Here is a 21,834-nt window from a genome sequence, read left to right on the forward strand (position 1 = left end):
AGACGTTACTATTGGCTTACTAAATTCCTATACAATGATAACTTGTTCCACACAAATAATACATAGCATAATTAAAATATGCAAAAATAAGCTTTGCATTTGCTTGAAAATACAGTAATAGTTGTCTCTGACAGTGGACAAATTGTGTTCAAATGAGTATTACTTTGAAATAAACTTTTCAATCAATGATTTATTCTTTAGATTTGATTTACATTTGAAACTCACTCTTCAGATGGAACACAATAGCAGAACTGATTGTCTTCTTAACTGTTTTAATTACCTTTGTATGAAACCTATCTAACGCCTCTGTATTACTGAAGTGTATGGAATTTAGAGCTATATATTGATTTACAATAATAGTTCCAGTGTTTTATGCAAGGGCGAAAAAAGTTTGATTTACTTTTCCAGTTTCTTTCCTATCATATATGCTTTGTCAAGCTTGTTTCAATAATTACAGTTTGTTTTTAGTTTTTATGTATTGTCTTTTTAAAGTTTTGATTTAAATTTTTGATTATATAAAATATTTGAAACGTTCCTCAAGTTAAAACTATTAAATAAGATATATTCTGAAAGGTCAGGTTTCGTCTTTGTCCCTTCAACCTATTCCCTCATTTTGCCCTATAGGCGACCATTAGATAGATAGATACCAAGAATGCATATAGCTATATATTCCTATTCCCCTCCTCTATTTTAGTAAATAAAATGCTATGTACTGTACAAGCTCTCCTGTACCTTACTCAAAATTCATTTTGGAGATTATTCCCCAGAGTATTCTCAGTTTTTCTGCCAGCTGCAGAGTTCTTCATTGTTTGGATGAACATTAGTGTATTCATAGATTCTCTTTTGTTCCCAGCATTGTCTCTGATTTCTGCTAAGGTAAGATCTAGACAGGATACTCTTGTGACAGACAGTAAGTATGTCACATAATCTGGAGGCCCTCAGAAATGCCTTTTGTCATTAAAGTTGTGGTTTCGTCTTGATGGCCTTCTGAGACCTATTTATGGGGAAGGATACAAGCCAAGCCAAAGAGTCAGCATGGCACTGTTTTTTATCTGAGAGATAGAAAATGATTGAAGTGTTGAAGCCCACCATTAGTCTAAGAAAATGGGAGTTTAACTATCCTGGTTTAGATACTTTCTTTTAAAGGTGAGGTTTTTTTGTTGTTTGTTGTTTTCTTTTTTAGATTTGTATTTTTCCTTTTTCTCCCCAAACCCCCCCAGTACATAGTTGTATATTTTTAGTTGTAAGTCCTTCTAGTTGTGCTATGTGGGGTGCCGCCTCAGCATGGGTTCATGAGTGGTGCCATGTCCAGCGAATCCCCGGGCTGCCGAATTGGAGCATGGAAACCCAACCACTCAGCCACGGGGCCAGCCCCTAGATACTTTCTTTTAAAACATCAGAGAAAAAGAGACAAAAGCACATGATTATAAAAATTTTGAGGTAATCATATCCTAAAAGTTACCCGTGTTTCTTATATCTATAGTCCCCTTGCTGTATCCAATGATGGGAAGTGACTTGTGTGTTTATCTTTGAGAACACAAAAATGTAGGAGACCATCATGATATGGGAATATTAAGGGCTTTCTCCTAGCTCAGCTAAATATTCCTAACTAAAGAATACAGAAAACTCAAGATAAAATAGGGAATGTAGCAAAGAAACCTTCCTGATCCACATGTGACCAAAATTCAGGAATATAAATAAAAAACATTATTGTATTGTGACGCAATCTTCTCTTTCTCTTTTCTTTCTACTTCTTGTCCTTGAAGTTGCATGAAGCAGAAGATTTTCACTCCATGTTTATTTGAGAAAAACTTTATAAAGAAATGTGGGCAGAGGTGAGTGCAGGTGCATAGGAGGCCATAAGGGTTGAATACAATGGGGAGGGAGAAAGAATGCAGACAAGGTACTACAATCAATACTGGGGACTTCCAGGCCAAAGGCAGGGGCTGAGGAAGCCATAGGGATGACATTTTTTGCAGGGTCACTGAACCAGGACCAAACCAAATCCTGAGAAAGTACGCTCTTGGTAAAAGAATAAGGGCCAAGCAGGAAACCTTTTCATGCTGAGAAGCTGGGACAGAAGGTTCTTCTTTGAGTGTCGTCATCTACACTTCAGCTCAGGAGTCCTGCAGAAGACAGAGGAGAGTGTTATTTCCAGAGCTAACTCTACAAGCAGCTTCCTTTCCCCTCTCTCAGGGCCTCATGATAAAGCTCTGCAGTCAGAGGAGGAAAAAATTCTAATGACACCCTGAGCCAATGCTACTTCAGGGAGCAGGCCATTTTATTAAGTGGAGAGAAGCTTTATAGAAAACTGCATGATCAGAATTCAAAGTCTTTCCCATTATTTCTTCTCTCATCTTGTCACCTCTACCATCTGTTCTAGGAGACCAAACCCATCTCTAAAAGAGGATTAAAGAGCATTACCTGTTGGCTGAAGCCCTGTGTGTCCTAGGAAAGAGAGGGGAAGGCATATAGTTAAAAGATATTGAGGCCAATCTGTCCCCAAATATGATGTTCCCAGCCTCCCCTCCTGAGATTTCTCTAACAGGACAACCCACAGAGCAGAGAGGAGAGCAGAAACTGAGAGCGTGTGACCCATGAAGTTTCCATCACACAAATCCAGTGTAATGTCATCAGCTTTAGTGGCTCTTCTTGCGTTTGTCTCAGGATCTCAAAGCAAGATCTCCATGCACGTTAACCCTTCTCTCATCTCTATGGGGCATAACTTCTTATGTTTCAACACAGTAACCATCGACTGTTGATTTCTGGATTTCCAGGAAATTTGAAGGTGAGCACATAAAGAAAGGCTTTGTACAGGGCCACTGGTACACAGAGAACTAAGTTGAGCAAAGCCATGATTCTCCCCGTAAAATTCTGTGTGGGTCTCAGCTGCTGGCAGGGTCTCACCTTTCTGGTTCCTGCAGTGGAGGAACAGCCCCGCCCCAAGGAAGAGTAGACCCAGCACGAAGCCCCCGACTCCACTCAGCATCTTGCTCTGCGCAGACTCAGACTGCGCCCCTGAGAACAGAAGACAGTTTTAGTGATTTTTACCCCAAATACAGCTTCCCTAATTGAGACTCTGGGATTAAGATGCTTGAGGGGCCAGCCCAGTGGCACAGCAGTTAAGTGCGCACATTCCACTTTGGTGGCCTGGGGTTCCCTGGTTCGGATCCTGGGTGCAGACATGGTACCCCATGTTAAGCCATGCTGTGGTAGGCGTCCCACATATAAAGTAGAGGAAGATGGGCATGGATGTGAGCTCAGGGCCAGTCTTCCTCAGCAAAAACAGGAGGATTGGCAGCAGATGTTAGCTCAGGGCTGATTTTCCTCAAAAAGAAAAGATGTTTGAGAGGAGGCAGAGCAAAATGGCGGGGTGAGCTGACGTGGGACTCTCTCCCCTCCAAAGTACAACAAAGGACTGAAAAAAAAACCCTGAATTTCAGCTAATGAACCTAATACCAGGACTGAGAGACCTACAGTATCAAAAGACAGAGGAAGGAGCCCCTGCTGCCCGCCTCGGAGGAGCTGGAACCGGGTAGCAGAGAACATCGCTCCATCCCCTAGAAACCGGGATCGCCCCACGGGTCCAGGAAGGAGTGGGGGAGGGGCCGCGTGACCCGGGGATTGTCTAGGACTCCCACCGCCAGTACAGTGTAAACCCGCTGATGGGGGAAAGCTTCCGTGCACAGGGACCCCATAAACGCAGGGCCCCAGGAGACCAGATAACAGAACTGATCGAATCCAGATCGGTGCACGAGAGAAACTGCCCCTGGCCCCGCCCCAGTAAAGCGCACTGGGTGCCGCCATCTTGCCCGAAGGTGGAGAGCTCAGAACGCATGGCACTCGACCCCCATCTAGTGGGGACAGGCTGTAACTGCAACCGAATTCTACCACCATGCGAAAAAACCACTCCTCTACCATCCAGCAATTTATAAAAGCCCCAAACAGAAGGAAAACAATAAAAACATAGAATTAAGTCCTGAGGACTTGGAATTAGGTAAACTAAATGAAAAAGAGTTCAGAGCAGCTATAATCAAAAAACTCAATGAGGTAGAGAGAAAGATAGAGAAACAAGCCGAGTTCTGGAGTTACTTCACAAAGGAGATTGAAATTATAAAGAAGAATCAAACAGAATTACTAGAGATGAAAAACACAATGGACCAGATAAAACAGAATACGGATTCCCTGAATGCCAGGGTAGACTCCATAGAGGAGCAAATTAGCAAAATCGAACATAGGCTGAATGGTTCCAGACAGAGGAAGAACGAGAGCTAAGGATTAAAAGGAATGAGGAAAGTATTAGAAAGACAGCAGATTCAATGAGGAGAAAGAATTTAAGGATCATAGGAATTCCCAAGAATGTGGAAAAGGAAAATGGAGCAGAAAGTGTGCTTAATGAAATTATAGAAGAGAACTTCCTAAATCTAGGGATTGAGGGAGAAATGTGTGTAGAGGAAGGTTTCAGATCTCCTAGATTTGTCAATGTAAAAAGACGTACTGCAAGGTATATAGTAGTACAAATGGCAAAAATGAATGACAAAGAAAGAATACTCAAGGCTGCAAGGCAAAAGAGAATTACCTACAAAGGAACTCCTATCAGACTTTCAGCAGATATCTCTACAGAAACCTTACAAGCTAGGAGAGAATGGAGTGACATATTCAAAGCTTTAAAAGATAAAACTCTTCAGCCAAGAATACTCTATCCAGCAAGAATAGCCTTCAGATATGAGGGAGAAATTAAATCTTTTCCAGACAAACAAAAGTTGAGGGAATTTGTAACCAAAAGTCCTCCACTACAAGAAATCCTCAAGAAGGCTCCCATACCTGAAAAAAGAAAAAAGGGAGAAAGGGGTCACAAACCACAGAGTAGGGAGACAGATAAATAGAACCAGAATAGGATAGCAAATATTCAACTATAGCATTAGGATAAAGGTAAGGAAACTACCAAAGCAAAGACGATCTTATCACTCTAACTACAAACTCATAATACAAGTTGGAACGAGAAGTGAAAATAATAATTTAGGAGGGGAAGAGCAAAGGGACTAATTTAGTCTAGCCAAGTAAATAAGAGACCACCAGAGAATAGACTATATTATACACGAGATTCTAAATACAAACTTCAGGGTAGGCACTAAACTAAACAACAGAACAGAGACACAAAACATAAATAATCAAAAATCTAAGAAACCCAGCATAAGAAATTGCAGTATCAAATGGGTAGGATAAAGCACACAGGAAGAGAAAAGCAGGAAAGCCAGATAATGAGCAACAGATTGACAGCTTTAAGTCCACATGCATCAATAATCACTCTCAATATAAACGGATTGAACTCTCCAATGAAAAGACACAGAGTGGCAAAATGGATTAAAGAGCAAGCTCCAACAATTTGTTGCCTCCAGGAAACACACCTCAGCCCCAACGACAAACACAGGCTCAGAGTGAAGGGGTGGAGGACAATACTTCAAGCAAATAGCAAGGAAAAAAAGGCAGGTGTTGCAATTCTCATATCAGACCAAGTGGATTTCAAAATGAGACAGGGAAAGAGAGACACAGAGGGACAATATATAATGATCAAAGGGACACTTCATCAAGAATAACACTTATAAATATCTATGCACCCAACACAGGAGCACCAAGGTTCATAAAGCAACTATTAACAGACCTAAAGGAAGATGTTAAAAACAACACAATAATAGCAGGGGACCTCAACACCCAACTCACATCAATGGACAGATCATCCAGACAGAAAATCAACAAGGAAATAGTGGAGCTAAATGAAAAACTAAAACAATTGGACTTAATAGACATATATAGATCACTTCATCCAAAAACAGCAGAATACACATTCCTCTCAAGTGCACATGGAACATTCTCAAGGATAGACCATATGTTGGGAAACAAGGCAAACCTCTACAAATTAAAAAAAATTGAAATAATAACAAGCATTTTCTCCGATCAGAATGCTATAAGGCTAGAAATTAATTACAAGAAAAAAGCTGAGAAAGGCACAAAGATGCGGAGACTAAACAATACACTACTGAACAGGCAATGGATCATTGAAAAAATTAAAGAAGATATCAAAAAAATGCCTGGAAACTAATGAAAATGATAACATGCCATACCAACTCACATGGGATACAGCAAAAGCTGTATTAAGAGGAAAATTCATCGCAATACAGGCACATCTTAACAAACAAGAAAAATCCCAAATAAGCAATCTTAAACTACACCTAAATGAACTAGAGAAAGAAGAACAAATAAAGCCCAAAGTCAGCAGAAGGAGAGAAATAATAAAAATCAGAGCAGAAATAAATACTATTGAAATGAAAAAGGCGGTAGAAAGGATCAATGAAACAAAGAGCTGGTTCTTTGAGAAGATAAATAAAATTGACAAACCCCTAGCCAGACTTACAAAGAAAAAAAGGGAGAAAGCTCAAATAAACAAAATCAGAAATGAAAGAGGAGAAATAACAACAGACTCCGCAGAAGTACAACGGATTATAAGAGAATACTACGAAAAACTCTATGCTAACAGAATGGATAACCTAGAGGAAATGGATAAATTCTTGGATTTCTACAATCTCCCAAAGCTCACTCAAGAAGAAGCAGACAATTTGAACAGACCAATCACAAGGAAAGAGATTGAAACAGCAATCAAAAACATCCCAAAGAATAAAACCCCAGGACCAGATGGCTTCCCTGGGGAATTCTACCAAACTTTCAGAGAGGATTTAATACCTATCCTTTTCAAGCTATTCCAAAAAATTAGGGAGGATGGAACACTTCCTAACATATTCTATGAGGCCAACATCACACTGATAGCAAAGCCTGAGAAGGACACCATGAAAAAAGAGAACTACAGGCCAATATCACTGATGAACATTGATGCAAAATTTCTAAACAAAATTTTGGCCACCAGAATTCAGCAATTCATCAAAAGGATCATATATCATGATCAAGTGGGATTCATACCAGGGACACAGGGATGGTTCAACATCTGCAAATCAATCAACATGATACACACCATCAACAAAGTGAGGAATAAAAACCACATGATCATCTCAATAGATGCAGAGAAAGCATTTGACAAGATCCAACAGCCATTTACGATAAAAACTCTGAACAAAATGAGCATAGAAGGGAACTACCTCAACATAATAAAGGCCATATATGACAAACCCACAGCCAACATCATACTCAATGGGCAAAAACTGACTGAGTGCCATCCCCCTGAAAACAGGAACGAGACAAGGATGCCCTCTATAACCACTCTTATTTAACATAGTACTGGAGGTCCTGGCCAGAGCAATCAGGCAAGAAAAAGGAATAAAAGGAATCCAAATAGAGAGGGAAGAAGTGAAACTCTTGCTGTTTGCAGACGACATGATCTTATATATAGAAAACCCCAAAGAATCCATTGGAAAACTCTTAGAAGTAATCAACAACTACAGCAAAGTTGCAGGGTATAAAGTCAATTTGCATAAATCAGTAGCATTTCTATATTCTAACAACAAACTAACAGAAAAAGAACTCAAGAACACAGTACCATTCACAATCGCAACAAAAAGAATAAAATACCTTGGGGTGAATTTAACTAAGGAAGTGAAGGACCTACATAATGAAAATTACAAGGCCTTTCTGAGAGAATTGGATGATGACACAAGGAGATGGAAAGACATTCCATGTACATGGATTGGAAGAATAAACATAGTTAAAATGTCCATTCTACCTAAAGCAATCTACAGATTCAATGCTATCCCAATCAGAATCCCAATGACATTCTTTACAGAATTAGAACAAAGAATCCTAAAATTTATATGGGGCAACAAAAGACCCCGAGTTGCTAAAGCAATCCTGAGAAAAAAGAACAAGACGGGAGGCATCACAATCCCCGACTTCAAAACTTACTACAAAGCTACAGTAATCAAGACAGCATGGTACTGGTACAAAAACAGGTGCACAGATCAATGGGACAGAATTGAAAGCCCAGAAATTAAAGCACACATCTATGGACAGCTTATCTTTGACAAAGGAGCTGAGGGCATACAATGGAGAAAAGAAAGTCTTTTCAACAAATGGTGCTGGGGAAACTGGAAAGCCACATGTAAAAGAATGAAAATTGACCATTCTTTTTCATCATTCACCAAAATAAACTCAAAATGGATCAAAGACCTAAAGGTGAGACCTGAAACCATAAGGCTTCTAGAAGAAAATGTAGGCAGGACACTCTTTGACATCAGTATTAAAAGGACCTTTTCAGACACCATGTCTTCTCAGAGAAGGGAAACAATAGAAAGAATAAACAAATGGGACTTCATCAGACTAGAGAGATTCTTCAAGGCAAATGAAAACAGGATTGAAACAAAAAAAACAACCCACTAACTGGGAAAAAATATTTACAAGTCATATATCTGACAAAGGCTTAATATCCAAAATATATAAAGAACTCTCACAACTCAACAACAAAAAATCAAACAACCCGATCAAAAAATGGGCTGGATACATGAACAGACATTTCTCCAAAGAAGATATACAGATGGCCAATAGACACATGAAAAGAAGCTCATCATCGCTGATCATCAGGGAAATGCAAATCAAAACTACACTAAGATATCACCTTACACCCATTAGAATGACAAAAATATCTAAATCTAATAGCAACAAATGTTGGAGAGGTTGTGGAGAGAATGGAACCCTCATACACTGCTGGTGGGAATGCAAACTAGTGCAGCCACTATGGAAAACAGTATGGAGATTCCTCAAAAAATTAAAAATAGAACTACCATATGATCCAGCCATACCACTACTGGGTATCTATCCAAAGAGCTTGAAGTCAGTAATCCCAAAAGTCCTATGCACCCCAATGTTCATTCCAGCATTATTTACAATAGCCAAGACATGGAAGCAACCTAAGTGCCCAACAGACGAATGGATCAAGAAGTTGTGGTATATATATACAATGGAACACTACTCAGCTGCAAAACAGAACAAAATCATCCCATTTGCAACAACATGGATGGACCTTGAGGGAATTATGTTAAGTTAAATAAGCCAGCTAGAGAAGGATAATCTGTGTATGACTCCACTCATATGAGGAATTTAAAAATGTGGACAAAGAGAACAGATTAGTGGCTACCAGGGGAAAGGTGGGGTGGGGAGTGGGCACAAAGGGTGAAATGGTGCACCTACAACACGCATGACAAACATTAATGTACAACTGAAATCACACAAGATTGTAACCTATCATTAACTCAATAAAAAAAATAAAATAAAAATAAAAGATCAAAGAGAAAAAAAAAGATGTTTGAGAATAGGGGAAGAAGGCTGCCCTGGAAGAACTACAATAGTTGGCCATTTCTGGAAAAGAGATTTAAAAATCACATTGAGTAGCTACAAGGTTGAGGCATTGAACTCATTTAAAGATCGCAGCCCTGACATAAGGCCACTAGTTCAACATCTGATGGAAGAAGAGGCTGGGACCATGTGAGGTTGAGTAGCTTGTCTAGGGAGACACAGCTAATAAAAGGCAGAGCTGATATTGGACTCCACTTATGTCAGGAAGGCCCCTACATTACAGAGGATGCGCCTCTGCTCTGATCACAAAGAATAACTCAGAGCAACAGTGCCAGGAGTACAAGCCCAGCCCGAAGCAGGGGACCGGTGCCCAGAGCCAAGGGGGAACCATGACCTGTGATATCACGGGAAGTCTCAAAACAGGGATAACCTCTCCTCTGTCTGCCAGGCATAACTGCCTCCCCAGGGGTCATAGGTATTTATAGAAACAATCACAGGTCTACCCCCTGTGACCTGTGCTGAAGGCAAGGGGAACAAGGAGCAAATGAAAATATGGTGTGCAGAGAGGAGAAACCTGATGCTTAGGGATAAGCAAAGTCCCCTTCTTTGTGGGTGAGGAATTTATGGGGTCAGAGAGCTTCTCACTCCATTCCACTGTGACAGGGCTTGTCAGACTTGGGTGCTCCACTTGGCAGGTGTAGACCTCTCCACTCCGAGGAACTGTCTCAAGCATCACCATGGTCTGGAAGGTCCAGTCTCCATTACGGATCAGGCCTGTGGAGACGACCCCAGCCTCCTCTTCCTGCCCATTCCGGAACCATCTGACTTCGATGTGGCCTGGATAGAAACCATTCACAGAGCAGACGAGGAGGTTGTGGTGCTGCAGGGGCTGCGTCTTTGCAGGATACACAGTGACTGTAGGCGCAACTAGGAGAGAAAAGGTGGAGGGAATAAGTGAGGAGGACAGAATAAGTCTCCTTGGTGGCTGCCTTTCTGCCTCCAGTCTCCAGGCCCAGGATCCAGTCTCGGGCAGGCCTCCCTCAAAGCCGGCCATGTGGCCCAACAGGAGTTAGAGTCTTAAGTGTGGAATTAATCCTAACAGCAGGGGCCCATTGGATTTGAGAGATGTTCAGGAAATTTGTGGGGTTTTTTTCATAGTATTAAATAGTTATTTATTGTTGAATGGAAGTGTTTACAAATCTTTGTAAGGCATTTAGTATATTAATTAAAAGTGTGATTTCTGAAGCCCAGGCTACCTGGGTTCAAATACAGCCTCTGTCTCTTCTGACTGATCCTGGGAGAGTTTTTAAATTCCTCTATGCCTCAGCTCTCTCACCTATAAAGGGGGTAATAATGCTAACGTACCTCTTAGGGTTATGTGAGCATTAATGCACCTAAAGTGCATAAAATGATGGCTGGAATTTAGCCTTCAATATACATCAGCTATTTATCCTCCTTCTTTGCTTGGAGAGAAAATATGATTCAAAGCAGTGTGGATAAACTGGGGAAAACCTCAAGGTAGATGGAGATAGAATGTGAAATCCTGTGAATGCTGCACCACCACCTTAGAACACCACAGAAATGGTTCTGCCCTGGGAAGCAGGCATCTTAGACAGAGGTGATTCCCAAAGTCTGTGAGTTGAGTTGAGTCCCAAGAAGGGCGTGATTCCTGAAGGACAGGGAAAGGAGCAAGGAAAGTCATTCATTTAAAAAGTTCTTAGAAGTACATCAGCAGATCAGTCCCCCTCCTTTGCAAAATAAGCATATCTATTATTGGAATTGTTAGCATTTCACAGCTCTCTCTTTTTAAGCTGACATTTGAGTTCAGGGCACAGTCTAGGATTCATTAACGTGTGCTTAGTGCCTGAGACAATTCCTGACACTACCAGCCTCAATAAACACAATTTAAAAAAAAAGGAGAAAGCTGGGAAAAAACGTCTTTATAATACCACAAAATGATAGAATTAAGATTCATGGTAAATCACTGCTAACAATTTTGAAACATATTTCATTAAATAAAAATGTTTAAATTCCTAGCACAGAAAGTAATAAACAGAATAAAAATATAAACCAGAAACCGAGGAAAATGCTGAATCAAATATCAGAATAGTGTTAATCTTACTGCATAGATAACCCATAAAAGCACTGAGAAAAACACTAGGACCCCAGAGATGATAGACAATGATAATTCTTAGAGCAACAACAATTAGTCAATAAATACGTGAAAAATGTTCAAGAACTTTAGAAGTCAAAGCACTAAAAGTTAAAAATTAATGAGAGGAATTTTCAGCTGCGTTATTTGGCAGTACTATAAAAAGTCTAACAAAAGGGAATGGGAGGTAAATTGTTACAACTGTAAAAAGAAATAATATGTAACTACTTAACTATTAGCTTCTAAAAATAGTAACATCAGTATGGTAAGTAACAAAACTATAATTCAAAAAACTAGTTTCACAATCATTTCAACGAGGTAAAGATTTAAGTAAGAAAAAAAGCACACACACAGGAAACCCAGACCTAAAAGAAGCCTCAGAAAGATCAGGGGTGCCTCAGAGTCCCCCCCACCTCCTCAAAATTAAATCTGATACTAGCACCGGCCCAGTTGCATGGTGGTCGGGTTTGTGCAGTCCACTTCCGTGGCCTGGGTTCACATTGGATCCCAGTGCAGACTTGCATACCACTCATCAAGCCATGCTATGGCAGTGTCCAAATATAAAACAGAGGGAGATTGCCACAGATGTCAGCTCAGCCACAATCTTCCTCAAGCAGAAAGAGGAAGATTGGCAATAGATGTTAGCTCAGGGTCAATCTTCCTCGCCAAAAAAAAAAAGAATAAATAATAATTTAAAAAAATTCTGATACTGTTTTTTTCAATGAAATGCGTATGAACAACGACACAGGCACACTTATTTCAGGGATTTCAGGATTAGGAAGGGTGGGTGCTAAGATCAGTCTGTGACTGGTCTCCTCACATTCTCCCAAACCTTTTACAATCCTTATCTTGCCTCTCCTAAAACTTTAGCCCAAACACAGACCTCACCTTAAATGTCCCTCCCAATGCGTCTAACCACCCGCCCCAACCAATGTTTCCTCCCTCTCCAGCCCCCTGCGCTGCTGCTGCCCGCCCCCACTCCCACTCTCACCCCCACCTCCTCCCCCTCCCCCACAGCGGCCCTGGAAGCTGCTTGAAGCCGCCCTCCTGCACCCACCACCTCACACCTGCCCCCTCTTTCCCTTCTCTCAGACCCCAGGCCCACTCCTCCCACCACCACACACATTCTCTCTGTCCCACCTCAGCTCACAGGACAGCCCTCACACACACACTCTGTCCCCACAATCACACACTGACAAACCACACACTCTCTCCACAACCCGCTCTCACACGGTCCCTTGTAACTTGTACTTGCTCACGGTCCTACACACTCACAGGGACTGAGTCTCTCTGTCTCTGTCTCTGTCTCTCTGTCTCTCTCAAACACACACACACACACACACATACACACACACACTGCCCCGCCCCCTTGGCCGTGCACCCGCCGCGCTCACCTCGCCGCGGCACCAGGAAGCTCTCAATGACGCCGTAGTTGTGTCTGCAGTACGTGTCCACCGTGGCCCGCGCGTCATCCAGGACGTCCTTCTGCCCGTTCAAGCGCTCGACGTCCGGCCGCCCCAGCTCGGTCACCGCCCGGAACTCCCCCACGTCGCTATCGAAGCGCATGAACTCCCCCTGGTTATAGATGTATCTCTCCAGGTATCGCACCTTCTGGGTCCCGTTGGAGAACTGACACTCGGCTTTCCCCAGAAACAAGAAATGTGCTGCGGGGACAGAAAGGACCCAGTCACTGGGGCGGGCTCCCGAGAAGAGACTGACGGCGACGCCCACCAATGCTGGGCGCCCAGGAGCAGGTGGGGGCACTAAGGCACCCCTGATTGTCTCCACTGGCACCACGAACTACCAGCACCCCACGAGATCATCTTTCATCTGCCCGCGAAGGAGGGAGGCCTGGCCGGGCGGGCGGAGGAGAACCCTCTAGTCCGGAGCCACTCAGGATCCACTGGGCTTCTGTGATTGTCTGCAGACCTCCAAGTAGGAGGTGGACTAGGATTGTCCCCATCACCACCTCCTCCTGGACACCTCCACCTGAGAGACACTCACAGCTCCCTCCCCTTATCCCACTGCTCTTTCCCCATCTTAAACACATCCCACCTCCTTCATTCTACAAAACTTCACTAGTGCTGATTTTGTTTCAGGACCCTGCTGTCCCCTGGGAATCCCAAGAAGGGAAAAACAGACATCTTCCCTCCACTCCTGAAGCTTAAAATTTAGTGAAAATGATGAAAATGATGGACAAAACCCAACCACACAAGATTTTATACAGGGGTGAGAAATGTCAGAAGAAAAGTGTGGAGTTCTGAAACAGAGAATAACAGGATGATCTCAGTTACCTCAGGATGCCAGAGAAGTGGTCTCTGAGTGACATTTAAGATGTGACAGGAAAAGTTAAGTTGATGTGGAAGAGAAGAGTGAGTGTGTATGTTTGGGGAAAAAGGGAAGCACATTTCAGGTAAAGGTAACACCACGTGGAGAAGCTTGAAAGAATTGCTGAATTTCCTCAAGAAACCAGAAGAAACCAGTTCACTGAAGGAGAGACCATGAGGGGAAGGAGGTAAAAAGCTAGACTGGAGAAATCAAGTGGAGCTGGGGACTTAAAAGCCTTGTAGGTGATGTTAGGATTTTGAATTTATACCAACTGTAGTGGGAAACTCCTGAAGAGTTTTAAGGAGATTAAAACTATGATCCTAATATAGTTCCACAATTCCTTATCTGAAAATCCAAATCCAGAAAGCTTGGAACAACAGATCTTTTTAAAAAATTTGATGCCAAACTCATTTGGCAAATCTGACCTGATGAGGTAAAGGGTCAGACATGTCTCACAGCTCTTATTTGTTAGCTGGTCACATGTGCTCCTGCAGTTTCAATATATATAAACATACATATATATGTAGTATGTATACATAATATATTTATGCATAATATGTGTGTATGCATAATATATGCATACAGGTATGCATATATGTATATACCTACATATATGTATATATTTTTGATGTCTTTTGTCTTTATATTTAATTGAACTGAGAAATTTTCAAAAGGAGATAAAAACGTTAACATTGCAGTTAAAAGTGAGACAAATAAATGGGAACATCAGACATTATCAATAGAACAGAATATAGATTACTGCAAAAGTTTGATATATTTTACTGAAAAATATTTGTGGCAGTCACAATTTATGACTTATACAGGCAAGTTTTTAAAACTTAACAGAGCTCATGATGACCAAGACAATGAAATATTGGAAAAAATCCCATAAGGCAAAAAAGTCATAAAATGAAGATCTTGAGTCTGCATTGATTGAATGGATTCAACAAGAAAGTGGTGAATTTATGCAACTGTCTAGCTTGCTATATTTTTTGTAATTAAACAAGCAAAAACAAACCACTAGTAACTGAATTGGGAGATGAGTGTGTGTATAAAGTGTGAGTCTAGAATTTTTAGAAGCAGCACAGAACAAACCAGTGTTTTCAACTGCAGCACTGTTGGCATTTTGGATGAGAGAGTTCTTTGTTGTGGGAGGGCTGTTCTGTACATTGTGGGATGTCTACCAGCATCCCTAGCCTCTGCCCACTGGATGTCAGAAGAAAACTCTAGTTGTGACAACAAAAAATGGCTCCAGACATTGCCAAATGTCCCCTGGGGAGGGTGGGGGAACAATCCTTGACTGAGAACCTATTATACCATCTGAAAAACCTATGGTGAAAAAGCTGCTGTTAATTACACAGCACCTGAGAATTACATTGAAAAAATTTCCAACATTATATCTCATAAAAATGTTGGTCCTGAAGAAATTTATTTTGCTGGAAAAATAGCTCTGCATGGGGAACAGGTTTCTAAAAATCATTCATAGTGCTTAATAAAAGAGTATTAAGAGGATCCAATGTGGTGGCACAGCAGTTAAGTTAGCACATTCCACTTTGGTGGCCCAGGGTTTGCTGGTTTGGATCCTGGGTGCAGACATGGCACTGCTTGTCAAACCATGCTGTGGCAGGTGTCCCACATACAAAGTAAAGGAAGATGGGCAAGGATGTTAGCTCAGGGCCAGTCTTCCTCAGCAAAAAGAGGAGGATTGGCGGTGGATGTTAGCTCAGGGCTAACCTTCCTCAAAAAAAGAAAAAAAAAGAATAGTAAGAGGCAGCCTTGATGACCTAGCAGTTAAAGTTCATCATGCTTGGGGCCGACCTGGTGGTGCAGTGGTTAAGTGCTCACATTCCACCTTGGTGGTTCGGGGTTCGCCAGTTGGGATCCCAGGTACGGGCATGGCATCACGTGGTAAGCCATGCTGTGGTAGGCGTCCCACATATAAAGTGGAGCAAGATGGGCACAGATGTTAGCTCAGGACCAGTCTTCCTCAGCAAAAAGAGGAAGGTTGGCAGCAGTTAGCTCAGGGCTAATCTTCATCAAAAAAAAAAAAAAGTTCAACATTCTGTGCTTTAGTGACCTGGGTTCAGTTCCTGGGCATAGAACCACACCACTGTCTTTCAGTAGCCATTCTGTGGTGGCAGGTCACATAGAAGAACTAGAAGGACTTACAGCTATATACAACTGGGGCTTTGAGGGAAAAAAACGAAGAAAAAGGAAGAAGATTGGCAACAGATGTTATCTTAGGGACAATCTTCGCCTGCAAAAAAACTAACTAAATAAGTAAATAAAAGAATATTAAAAGCTATTATGGATTCTAACCAAAAGATGACTGTTCTTAGGTGTGCTAATGCTTCAGGCTCACCCAAAACAAAGTGGACAGTGATTGGAAAAATCCAAAATCCAGGATGTCTGAAAGGCATAAGTATTTTACTTGGACATTATTTTTCAAACAAGAAAATATAGACAACTAGGTATGTATTTTCTACCTGGCTCAATAACCACTTTGTCAGTGGCTTACATTCATTACAGGCAGGCTGGACTACAAGAAAACTGTAAAATGTTATTGTCCCTGTACAATTACTCCACATATTGCACTCCCGAACTTCTCATAAAAAGTAGTTTTTGGCTTCTAATTTCCCCGCTATGACACCTGTGTTGAAATTATGACCAAGGAATTTTTTGTCCCAGGAAGAGCAAGTATAAATAATTTTTAAACTCTATTCTTGCTGCAGTTTACAGAGGCCTGCAAATCCATGGTTTTCTGAAAGAAGTTAATTGCTAGTGCTTACTATGAAGCTAATAATTAATAAATCAACCTTAACAAATGTTTGGTGCAGACTTTGGGTTGTATTCATGTTTGCGAATGAACTAGTAGATGAAGATTTTGAAAACTATCATGTCATTAATGAGAAGGGAATCATATCAAATTTCAATATATGTAAAAGCTCATCAGACAAAAATCTAAATAAGTCAGAGGATGCTGACATCAAAAAAAATATTCAGTACTGACAATGAGGTCCCTTTTGGTAATTCCCTGAGTGATACAAAAATGGTAGTGGTGACACTGAGAGCACACCTCCCCTTGCTCGCTATGCTTCAGCCGCTCTTGCTTTCCCTCTGTCCCTTAAACACAGAAAATATCTTCCCATGCCTCAGCCTTTCCCCTTGTTCTCTCTCCCTGGAAGTCTTGTCCCTTGGATCCTTCACTTGACTGACTTCTTCCCATCATTTATGTCTCAACTAAATGTTACTTTCTCAGGGAGAGTTCCCCAGCCACCTGAACTAAAGTCAAATGACTCCAATTCTCTCTGTTCCATACCTCTGATGTATTTTTTTCAGAGCACTTATTGCTCTCTGAAATTTTTTCTTTGTTAAATATTTATTGGGCTTTTTCCTCTGTCATTAGGTGAGTTCCATGACAGTAGGGGACTTTTCTATCTTATTCAAATATAATTCTCTAAGCCTAGAACAGAGCTCAGTATATAATAGTTGCTCAGAAAAATATTTCTGTCTAAATTAATAAAAATATTTCTGTCTAAATTAATGAGTCCTGGGAATTGATCACTTTGGGGATCCTGGAAAGCAAGAAGGGGCTCAAGCTCCAAAACTCTTTTATTCTGATGACACCTACATCCCTTCAGTTTCCTGTGAGAAATTCAGACAGACTTCCCCTTTCTTCTACTAGTTGAAAAGAAACATTCACAGGTAAGGAAAAGGGACTATAAGAAAGAGGGAAAATTTCATTCCTTTTCATCTCATCCAGTGGATCTATTATAGTGCTGAGGGTCGGTGCAAACTTTGGGGATTTTCAGTAATGATGTAGCTGGAGAAAGAATAGGGAAGAACTGGAAGTACAGGTAAAAAAACATGGCTAATTAAGGAAAACAGAGGGCATGATGAATGAACCTATGACATTTGGGATCAAGACCTCAGTAGACCCATGAGTCCCCTCGACTTGCTTATTGGCTTCTAGCCCTATGGGAGGTAAACAACCTTCACACTTTTTATACTCTGCTCAGGTTGTATACTTTGAACCATATGAAATTGCTTATATTTGACTATTTTTGACTTACAAAGCCAGAATTTCATATAACTTATCCTATACTAGTTGAATCCCTTCTTGTGGGCTCTGCCCAGAGAAAGGGGAGAGGTTTGAGAAACTGATAGTATAAAAAGATTCAAAACTGATTTGTAATGAACACTACCCTGTGCCAGTTTTCCAGAAGATGCCTTGAGTTCCTTAAGGCATCAAAGAACACCCCATAGATGCTTCTTACTATAGAGTCATTCCAAGGTCTAAAGACCCCTGCTTCAGCTCCAGGGTACTTTCCATGGGAGAAATAGAGAGCACCAACCCCAACTTCTGTCAGAGACCCTCCAGGACAGGGACACAGGCCTTGTAAACATTGGGGTTCAGGGAGAAAGGAAAGGAGATAATGGGGGAGACTCTTGATACATGCTCTCATCGGGAGAGGAGCCACCATCATAGATCCTGTTTAAGACATCACACAGGATCTTCTAGGAGAGATCTTTCTAATTCCTTTCGATGCCTCATAAAATTTTCAGAGAAATCTTCCCTTTTTTCTGGCATAAATCAACATAATAAAGGGAACTACTGAATACGGAATTATCTTGACATCATTATTTCTAACTCTTCTCAAGATCCTGAGAGAATGGGATGCAAGGCTGTAGAGATTTTATTAGAGGAGAGATGAGAAGAAATGACCTATATATACGGAGGCTCCTCAAGCACTACTTGTAAAGAGCGCAAGCATCCAGGCTCCTTCTCTGGTGGAGTTAGGGATCCATATGATAAAGATAGGTGGTCACTGAAGAAAATGTCACAACTTTTAAGGTACATGGCCTGGACACAGTGACAAAGTTAACTCCCTTCCTCCCCCCACCCCACAATAGCTCACCACCCAAGGTGTGCACTTACGTTGGGTGTTCCTGGCCCAAGCGAGAGGAGGGCTCAGCACCATCAATATCACTGTCAGAGCTGCCATCCAGGAGCCTCTGGGGAACCACAGACACACCATGCTGGAGAACAGGAGAGACAGGGTACAAGGGAGCAGGCAAGTCTCACTCAGTGAGGACTATGACCCTCCTCCACCCACACCCCAAGTAATACCAACCAGGGAACTCATTTCTTTGTTCCTGGATTGGGTAATCTCAGTGTTGAGAACCAACTAGCATCAGAGATGAACAGCATCATCAGTTGCTGGTCAAAGATTTAGTTTGAAGGTCCTCTTCTGAAACTTAGATTTCCTTAATTAGAAGGATTGTTTGAGCTTGGTGCTTCTAAAGTTTGATCCAGTTGTATCTGAAAATTTTTAATTGGGCTCCCATTGCAAGCCAGCTCTGTGTAGGTCAGTGTTTCGTACATAATTTCGAGCCTATTATGGGCATTCATTTCTCTCCCTTGAAGACAGAGCTGCTTTGACAAATATATATTTGTGTGTCTGGAGTTGAGGGGGTGGAGGGAAGATGATTGCAAGTTAGGAGACCTTTAATCTGGTCCTTATTACACCTAACCTAGTGTTGTCGATTTGGGCAAATTACTTAATTTCTCACAGTTGAAATGAAGGCACTGTGATCTTTCAGGTATTTCAATATTGGAAAATGTGTGATTTTGTGGACTGCTCGAGAAGCAGTATCCCCTGGTAACTGATGATATGACAGAGTTATTGCTGTTGATTGGAGAACATAATGTACCTCCTTAAAGATAGGCATGCCCTGATCAACTAAAGGAAATTGAAAGTTAGTCAGTAACTAAACTGAAGTGAAAAGGTTTTTCAAGTTTGCCTCCTGATGCTGTCATTGAGTTTAATGGCACCTCCAGAATACACACAGAGAAAGGGAATTAGAGAAGGTGACCTATGTAGAAGGAGGGTCTTGAAAGTACCTTTGTATGACACCTAACCTAATAATGTGATGAGGCCCGCTGTCCAAATCAAAGTACGCAGGAGGCTGAGAGATTCATAAAGGACTCAGAGTCAGCCTCTTGCACAACTCTGCTTTAGAATAATTAATATTTCATGTGAAAAAGTGTTCAGTTTCTTACTCCTCGTCTCCTTTATGATTGCCTCATTTTCTTGGCCATGGGTCCCTTTATTATTCACCTTCTCTTGCTCTAGCCCAAGGAAAGATATAAGAAAACTTTTCTAATGAATACATTATAGAGTGTTCAGGAAATACAACACTATGGAGAAACTGTGACTAACATCCTTTGGTTTTAAACCTATGTAATTTCAAACCTATAATTCTACCTTTAGATGATTATTGTACATTATATTAATATAGATGTAATATTTCAGGTTCTGAATGGACTTTAAAGGACATCTCTATACCTAAAGTTCTGCATTAATTCTCACTCCACCATAGTTCTGATAAGCGGTTGTTTTTTTATGTCCCTTAACATTTCTAGTGACAAAATGCTCACCATGCTGAATAAAAATAACTATAACTTGAGCAATTTTTGAGCATTTTAGTTGGTATCCAGAATTATACAAGGGCTTTTTATGCATCATATTTTTATGTCATTCTCACATCATCTCAGAGATTTAAGTACCCTTTCCATCCCTGCAGATGGAGAGAATAAAATGGTGGAGGTTAAACAACTTTTGCAAGGATACAAGGCTAGTAAATGGTACAGTCCAAATTGGGCCAAGGTATATGTGATCTCAAACCCTACAAACTCAACTGTTATTTCATATTGCCTCACATTCACTTTCTGAAAAGAATAGTATCCCTTATATTAAAACTATTTTTATCACTTTAATTCATGAATACATGTATCAAGAAGACTACTCCTTTTGATGAATGACAGCATTTTATATAAATCAAGACAGCTATTATGTAGCAACTCTAGTTCCTTCAAAAGATTCCCCTCATTACCATTGTTACTCTCCTCTGGAAATGACAAAATCTTCATTTATCTTGTGTAATGACACCCATAGATCCCATACAAGTCTCCTTCTTATTAAAGAGAACAGTGGCCTCCAAATTCCTAAATCCAATGTATTATTCTTATTCATTATTTCAGATTTCTCAGCAAAATGTAGTGCAAGTTTGAACATTTCAGAATAGAATGGAAATAGTACATCATTTACTGTAGAAAAATATATTTCTGTTAATGTGAAAGTTCAAAATTTCTTGGAGAAGTTGAGTAGGGGTCACTATTGTTCCTGGATTTGAGAAGAAACTATGTCCCTGGACACCAGTGATAATTCAGTACTGTTGGAAGTTGTGCAAATGCAGCCAGGAAAATATGACATTTAATTGGACAAACAGAAAATCATAATTTACTCAGAATTGACTATTTGTGACATGGGATAATCTGAGGAAGCCAAGCCAAATTTCATCCTTGTAGGTAAAACAGGTTTCTACTCTGAAAAGGTAAACTTACTAGTAAGTATTCTCCTCGAGCGGGAGAATGAGCTACTCCCTTTGTCTTGACATCTCTTCCCACATGGTGTGCCTGTCAAACAAATCAGCTCTTTCAATATTGTAGAGAGGTTTTGAGAACACTGGAGCATACGACACTCGCTAATTATTGCTGCATCCCTATATTGGTCATATGTTCATTCCACAGGTTACAAGATAAAGGAAAAAAACTTGGTGCTATTACACATCTATCTAGAGTTGCTAAAGATGATCTGGGTGCAAAAGTTACCCTGTCAGTCTCTATAGTTCAGAATTTGAGACCTGATCCTAGAGAAAAAGTTTTCAGAGGAATCCTGTTAGTTGTTAAAATAAGAACAAAGGGGCCAACTAATAATAATAATAAAAAAATCTAAACTATGACTATGGTATTAACCAGAGGAAAAATGTTTTCTAATAACTACAGCAGAAGATACATAAGGTCTATTAGGAACTTTAAGCTTCTCCAAAAGTGAGCAATTCTTTTCAGTTTTACAATTTCTAAGCTATGAAAAACACAAAAGCATAACAAGAATTGGTCCTATAGGCAATTGGTTCTGCCATCTAGGCAAAATACATTGCAGTTGTTTTATTTTCCTTCAAAAACAGAAGTCAAAACTAAATTCTTTTAATTGTAA

General features: G+C 40.7%; 1 protein-coding gene across 2 annotated transcripts in view; it reads right to left on the reverse strand.

The window, feature by feature from the left end:
* Positions 1 to 1,781: 1,781 nt before the first annotated feature.
* LOC103543209 (DLA class II histocompatibility antigen, DR-1 beta chain-like) overlaps positions 1,782 to 21,834 on the reverse strand; it is a 75,176-nt gene continuing 55,123 nt past the window's right edge. Inside the window, exons 1-6 of one of the 2 annotated variants that reach the window (XR_011530049.1) lie at positions 18,714 to 18,914; positions 12,841 to 13,110; positions 9,303 to 10,221; positions 2,908 to 3,343; positions 2,425 to 2,448; positions 1,782 to 2,126 (exon numbers count right to left, since the gene is read on the reverse strand). Coding sequence is in view for 1 of the 2 variants with exons in the window: in XM_070585823.1 (XP_070441924.1) it covers positions 2,113 to 2,126; positions 2,425 to 2,448; positions 2,908 to 3,018; positions 9,940 to 10,221; positions 12,841 to 13,110; positions 18,714 to 18,813 (801 nt within the window). In the remaining variant the exon portion in view is untranslated. Of the gene's footprint in view, positions 2,127 to 2,424; positions 2,449 to 2,907; positions 3,344 to 9,302; positions 10,222 to 12,840; positions 13,111 to 18,713; positions 19,033 to 21,834 lie in introns of those variants that run through there. The other variant, XM_070585823.1, reaches the window with a different exon arrangement.

The sequence above is a fragment of the Equus przewalskii genome, chromosome 19 (assembly GCF_037783145.1).
Source record: "Equus przewalskii isolate Varuska chromosome 19, EquPr2, whole genome shotgun sequence".
Classification (NCBI taxonomy): domain Eukaryota; kingdom Metazoa; phylum Chordata; class Mammalia; order Perissodactyla; family Equidae; genus Equus; species Equus przewalskii.